At 36.6% G+C, this 7,500-nt stretch overlaps 1 protein-coding gene across 3 annotated transcripts in view; it reads right to left on the bottom strand.

Moving 5' to 3' along the window:
* Positions 1-5,624: 5,624 nt before the first annotated feature.
* LOC119577218 (folliculin-like) overlaps positions 5,625-7,500 on the bottom strand; it is a 12,757-nt gene continuing 10,881 nt past the window's right edge. For 2 of the 3 annotated variants that reach the window (XM_037924959.1, XM_037924958.1), the window contains exons 11-12: positions 6,964-7,101; positions 5,625-6,817 (exon numbers count right to left, since the gene is read on the bottom strand). In XM_037924959.1, the coding sequence (XP_037780887.1) occupies positions 6,500-6,817; positions 6,964-7,101 (456 nt within the window). In that variant the 3' untranslated portion in view covers positions 5,625-6,499. The remainder of the gene's footprint in view (positions 6,818-6,963; positions 7,102-7,500) is intronic. The other variant, XM_037924960.1, reaches the window with a different exon arrangement.

The following is a 7,500-nucleotide window of genomic DNA, read 5'->3' as shown; positions in this document are numbered from 1 at the left end:
TTATTATCTGCTTGTGCAGAGCCATCATGCAAAAACAGCAGGATATGGACAAAAAACGATCCAGGCCTGCCTTCCAAAATGAAATATATAGCTCGCCAATTCAAGACAAAGAACGTTAGGGGACGTAAGAATAAACATTCAGGACGGATGTATTTATTATCAGAGTAAGGAGTTGATATCTGATATTTCGGATGTATGTGTGTGTGTGTATAGAGCTGCTGCCACTCTCCCAGTCTCATGCCTATAATTCATGGAGAAGAAAAGTACATCAATGGCGCTTAGAGCAAACTGGGAAAGGGTTATTCATTTGCCTTTATTAATAAGATTTTGAGTGTGTTAAAGTTCTGCTTTCTACCTTCTTCTGCAACATTCCTTGTCAGTATCAGTGTCATTTTTAAAGGTTTCTAGAACGATTTTCGGGATTTGAGGCTCATTGAGCTTTCGAGCTTGTTAGGTCGTGTATGATATGTTGATGCTTTACATAACATGTTTATATCATGTTTTAAGTGATATCTTGTCTCTGAAAGGGAGGTTCTACCAGTGCATTAATAATTGGAAGCCATAAGCAAGGGATAAACTTCCAAATCCCTGAGATGGTTCCTATTACTTCTGTGGGCTGTATGTCTATTTTACTGTTTTCAGACAATCTTATGAATAAAATAGTGTGTGCACCATATTTCCATACCGATCACTGTGTTCTGCAATACTAACATAATGACCAGGCTGATATTCCGATAAAGTAATGGTTACAAGTGGCCGAATGTAAATAGTGAAAATATTAGTGGTCGACCAACAAACAAAGAGACAAATATGTATGATTACATAATAGCATATAATGACAGACGTATGAGTGGGGTGACAAGAGAGTGAAAGTTTCCAGTGGGTGGAATGTATGGATGTGTGAATGAGTAATGTTTCATGCGACAGCCACGCCAGTAAACTTTTGGGATGCCACGTCAAATATCGTGGCATCTGCGTGTAGGCCAAGAGCGCGAATGGATCTATCATTCCAGTAATACCACATACTACTCTTTGCCGCGTAGTCGTTAACGTATTCATAGCTTGTAAGTGAACAGAAACTGCAGTGTCCATTCCATTTACTCCACAGCTTCGGAAAAAAACAAAAAATCGGCCTATATTGTAAATTAAAATGCAACGCACTTGGGGAGGTTCCGATTCACCAACGATAATAGTACGACAGACGCTTTTTTAGCACCATAGGATTTTTTATGAGATAGATAGTGATCGCTATATTGCATCAATACGCATCAATGTTTTTGTGTGGGTCGTGTTGTGCGATGTGCGTGTATTCTTATGTGTTGACATAACATAAACATATTGTATATGCATAATTTTTTTTGTGTATATATGTGTGTGTGTGTGTGTGTGCGTGGTGTGTGTGTGTGTGTGTGTGTGTGTGTGTGTGTGTGTATGTGTGTGTGTGTGTACATAAACATATGTATATATGCATACATGTGTGTGTGTGTGTGTGTGTAGTGTGTGTGCGTATGTGTGTGTGTGCGTGCATATATACATGTGTATATGTATGCATATATATATATATTATATATATATTATATATATATATATATATATGGGTGTGTGTGTATATATATATGTATGTGTGTGTGTGTGTGTGTGTGTGTGTATGTATGTATGTGTGTGTGTGTGTGTGTGTGTGTGTGTGTGTATGTGTGTGTGTGTATACACATACACATACACACAGACACACACACACACACACACACACACACACATATATATATATATATATATATATATATATATATATATATATATGTATGATGTATGTATATATCATACACATGTATGAGATATGATGATATTATATATATATATATATATATATATATATATATATATATATATATATAATCCTAAACTAATCCTAATAATCCTACTGCCTATTGATTTTGGCATAATGACTCATTTTGGCATTTTGACTCATGTTTATTCAGACTGATTCGAGATGAATTATTTTCCATGAGCTGAATGAAATCAGCTAGCTTAGAGTAAACGCAGATTTAAGTTCGTGCATTGGTGTGTGATTCATGTAATAATCTTTCTGTGCCTTTATTAGCCCAAATATATACAACCTCTGACATGCTTGCCTTAAATATGGTGTGGAATGGAAAGTTAATGAATAAAAATAAGATCTTGGTCTGATATTTTCATTCTCTCTCTTTCTCCTCCTCTCTCTCTCTCTCTCTCTCTCTCTCTCTCTCTCTCTCTCTCTCTCTCTCTCTCTCTCTCTCTCTCTCTCTCTCTCTCTCTCTTTTCTCTCGATGCAAAAGCATGTTCTGAAATAAAGTAAAAGGAAATTGATTAGCAGCTGGCCCCGGAAGTTTTATAACTTGAATGAATTCCCAGTGACAGGGTTAATAGCCTGTTCGTATAATACCAGTTCATACTTGTGGTAGCTATTCGATGACTAATTTTCCGAAGTTCAGTAACTATTCATTATAATGTATGGACCTATTAACTTCCTACTTCTTTACTTACGTACCTCTTATTCAGAGGCCCTTTTTGGGTTCATTAGAAATCGCATCTGAAGACGATGATGTAAAAAAATGATAATTATGACATTTTTCCCCCCCAGGCAGACAAAACTACCTCTAGTCTGTGTATTGATGATTGAGACTGGGTCTGTAGAGACGTGTGCGTTTTGTTTTTTTGTTTTTCCGCGCGTCTGTGGTTACTCTAGTGTTTAAGTATAGTAATAATTGTATAATCATGGGATAGTGTTCACTTTTGTAGGTTTGTATAAACGTAAATTGAAAATGGGGAAAAAAAGTCTGTGATGCTTTTGTTTTCATTTATCTTTATAATTTTTTCTTCTTATTTTCATTTCTTTTAACTTTTCGTTCTTTTCTTTCTTGTTTAGGGGTTGATATTATCTACCATAAGCTTTACTTACATTCATTTTTTTTTCTCATGATATTCCTCTCGTTTTAGTTTGTTTGCTTTTCTTCCTTTTCTTTTTGTTTTCTTTTTTCTTTCTTTCTTATTTTTGTCCTTTAAATATAATTGTTGATGGAAGTGATGGCACATATTATGTAAATTATAAAAGGCTGGCTACCCGTGTAAGTTTGTTTTCTTCGTTCGTACAATACTCGTATCGCCATCCTGTGGCTTGGGAAATCCGGTGATAAAGTCACATTGAGCAACCGGGTGCCACACTGTGTAACTCTCAAATCTGAGCCATTTGCTTTGATTACATAAGGCTCATTGTCTGATGGACTACATAGACTGGTGTGAAAAAAGGGGCTTCTCTTTGCTATAAATGTTGGTTGATAAAAGACAATGATTATGGTAGCTAACAATACGATACAATAGATATGTACGTAATGTTACTTTTTTTCTCGATTTGAAAATTTTGCACATACACGCACAGACAAAATCACGTACATACATACATATACAGCCATACAAACTGACACGTGCATACATGTATGAAAATAAACAAAATGTACACACTAACAAATTTTTAATTATGCATAGCACATGCCGGATACATTGATGAAAAGTAACGAACATGTTATATTTACATATTATAATTTACAGATACATAACCCTTTGTTCCATGCTAGATACATTAACACAGTTTTTATCTTGAAGGAATCCATTTGAATTCCAATAGGAAAAAACATACATCAGTAATTATCTACTATTATAACACCAAAGATATTTAAGAATCTGTCCTTTCTAGAGGACAGCAAATATACACAATAATACGATCAGCAACAAGTGTTTTGCAAGCGATGCAGACGATGCTGAATTTTGTTCTACCAACTCGTTTGCAAGAGGACTAGGGCGTGTTGGAAAAAGAGGACTTAAGCGTGTGGTAGGAGGTCTCGGGCGTGTTGGAAAGATAGGACTCGGGCGTGTTGCAAATATAGGGCTCGGCCGTGTTGCAAAGATGGGACTCGGCCGTGTTGCAAATATAGAACTCGGTCGTGTTGCAAAAGGAGGACTTGGTCGTGAAGGTTCCCTGGACGCCATGAAGCCTGCTGACATGGACGATGAGGCCCAGGGAGTTACAGAGTGTCCAGGAATAGTCGTTTCCTCCCCAAAGATCCACGACGACGCTGGGGATTTCGGAGCTCCTATGAATCCTCTTGGCCACAGATGTCCATCCTGAGGCCTCAAAGAAAGGCGCATTTGGAAGTTTTCGTCGGACTTCACCGGGAGGGTCGTGAACACCAGCCAGAGGAAGAACAGCAGCGCCAATACCCGCGACATGTTCGATAGCTTGAGGTTACTGTACTGAATGGGAACTTCCCTGCAATAGCCTAATTAAAGCTTGCATTTCCTGGCAAGAGTTACCAATTCGTACCAACGCCTAAGAAATACAAAGAAATTTACCGAAGGACACGAGAATGTAGCTATCGGACGCGCCCGAATGAAGCAATTACTCAAATATTACTGTCATTCATTAAATTTACGATTTGTAAGCATGAATGAGACACAACGTAACAATGGCTCGCAATAACTAAAAAATGTTTAATGGTTAATAGTTAAAACATATAAATGAGCTAGACATCAAGGTCATATAGAACTAATAACTAAACAGGAATACTACTAATCAATTTAAGAAATCATATTGGCAAGGCAACGTTACAAATACATATTTAATATTCAATGGTTAGAACAAACAAATGTGTTAGATATCAAATCTTATAACACTATGATGAAGTTCCTAGGCCATAATAATGTGCAATTAGTAGCAATAGAGACGATTCACTCATAATATAGTTAGAATTCAATGATGTATTATACGCCTACTCAATTTTTTTTCTTTGTTTCTTTTTAGTTAGTGACTATATTCTGTATGCGTGAAACTTTGCTTTAATGATGTGTTCTAATATCGACCAACAACTGAAACTTTCTGACTTACGTACATATATGTAAATAGTAAAATGCATACATGCATATGTATGTATGTATTGTATAAGTATACATATAGGTAGAGTGATAGATATGTATGTATATATATGCACCCGCAAATACTTGTACACGCACACTAAAACACACACACACTCCAAACACACACACACCAAGACACACACACACACCAAGACACACACACACACACACTCCAAACACACACACACACTCCAAGACACACACAACACAACACTCCAACACACACACACACACAACAAACACACACACACACACACAACAACACACACACACACACACACTCAACACACACACACAAACCCAACACACACACACACCAACACCACACACACACACCACACAACACACACACACAACCACAACACCACACACACACACACACACACACACACACACACAGGTTCATGAAGGATATTTTTATTGGATAAAAATTTAAAATAGAATTTAAAATAAACTCAGTCAGTCCAGTCCAGGGTTTGTTTGTGTTATTCATTTATTGATTGATTGACTGTTTTCTTTTCTTTATTTTTTCCTTTTTTATTCAGCCACTTTTTTTTTTGCTCCTTGTGCATGGGTATGGTTCTTTATCTTTACAATACAATTTTTCTGTATTAAATTATCTAAGATTCTAACATTTCTTCCAAAAGAATGAAAATAATGCCAAAAGAAAACCAAAATAAGAGTGTAGCATTTTAATTCTCAAAACATACACAAATACAAGGCTCCAGAAGAACATTTTAGAATTGTCTTTTTTCACACCTTACCTAAAGGCTCATTTCTTCACTAACATCTTATACCCAGCAATGACTAGAACAACAAGTATTTCCTGTTTATTTTTATCACAGTACAAAAAAGTCAAATACTGCATTATCGCCATATTGTATTGCAAAATAATCTGCTGAAATTTCTCATATAATGTCTGAAAATGTTACATTTAGAGATTTTTCTCTTTCTTTCCAGAAAAAGAATAATAAAAAAAAAATTAGACATTGCTTTCCCTTATATGATGGTCAATAATAATTCTTCAATAAAGAGATTTCTAACTTTTAACAATCTACAAAATGAACAGAGTTCATTGTTACAGCTGTGAAAAAGTATGAATAATTTTACTCAAAAAATATTATTTAACATCTAAATTTAAAATAAAGACATTAGACTGATAAAATATTTTATCTTTATCATATCCAGCATTTTCAAAAATATGTGTAATTTGTACTTATTCTACAAATAACTCTTCTAAAAGGAAGGGTTATTTGGGCAAAGAAAAATATTACTCACACTTGCAAATACATAAGGCTTCATAATCTGAGTAATCAACCACACAGCAATAACGCTTGAACATGATTTAAAACCTTTACACCAGAGACATCACATAGCATTGTGATAATTCTCCATTTTGTGAAATCTATGATAAAGAACTTAATGAGAAAATTCATTATCATCACAACTTGCTTTCAAGATACATGGAAAACTAACAATCAGCACCAGTTGCTACTATTTCTATAAATAAAAATTTGATTTACTAAAACACACATATCTCTCCTAGCCACTGTCAAGTCTGGAAATCTTTGGCCCAAAATTCTAACAGCGGAACATCCCATTCTGCCGACCCTATGGCTGCAAGTAACTGATGGAGCTCATCGTGTTGTGTCGTTTCCAAAGTTGTAGGACTGCCAGTCATTCCCACTGGTGAGAGGCTGCGGAAGTTGGGTGATGTCACTGCTTTCCCTGCTGTGTGTGACGGACTCCGCAAGACTGGCAGGGCAGGTCCTCTTCCTTGGGGATGGATAACAGAGCCTGGAGGAGGTATCCCCTCAAGGTGCTTTAAGGACATTGCTCGCTTGTTCTGCACGTGAACCCATACCTTTACCTGGTACAGATAATGAGTCTCAGTGATTGTAAACATAGGGGAAAGGGTACTTTATGGCTTGGTTGGAAAGCTACCCCTTGATATATATTAAAAGAAAGAGAGAAGAAAAAAAAAATCATCTCTCATTCTAGAATGCACTGACTCACCTTGTTGACCCACTCATATATGATTGTCGTTAAGTATATCATCATGGCTGCTGGAGTGAGGGTGTTATTGGCGACAGCAGACTCAATTCGACTCAGAACCTGAGGAGGACGTTGGCAGAGGAAGCCTTCCTTCGAAATCTGGAGAGGAGGTAATACTGAACCCTGTTAGTGGGAATGAAAGAGAGAGAGAGAGAGAGAGAGAGAGAGAGAGAGAGAGAGAGAGAGTGAGTGTGAGAGAGAGAGAGAGAGAGAGAGAGAGAGAGAGAGAGAGAGAGAGAGAGAGAGAGAGTGAGGAGTGAGTGAGTGAGTGAGTGAGTGAGTGAGTGAGTGAGTGAGTGAGTGAGTGAGTGAGTGAGTGAGTGAGTGAGTGAGTGAGTGAGTGAGAGGGATAATATTCTATTTGGAAAAATAATATCCACATATAGAAGCAAATATTGCAGATCTAATGCATGTTGCTGGTAATTCATAATATAAGAATATAAGAAATATATTATGAGTTAGGAATATTACACAGCTCTTAGAACACGTGTTTACTAT

This window comes from Penaeus monodon, chromosome 9, assembly GCF_015228065.2.
Source record: "Penaeus monodon isolate SGIC_2016 chromosome 9, NSTDA_Pmon_1, whole genome shotgun sequence".
In the NCBI taxonomy this organism is placed as follows: Eukaryota; Metazoa; Arthropoda; class Malacostraca; order Decapoda; family Penaeidae; genus Penaeus; species Penaeus monodon.
Note: the sequence above shows the minus strand (reverse complement) of the source record. Positions and strands in the feature narration are given on the sequence as shown.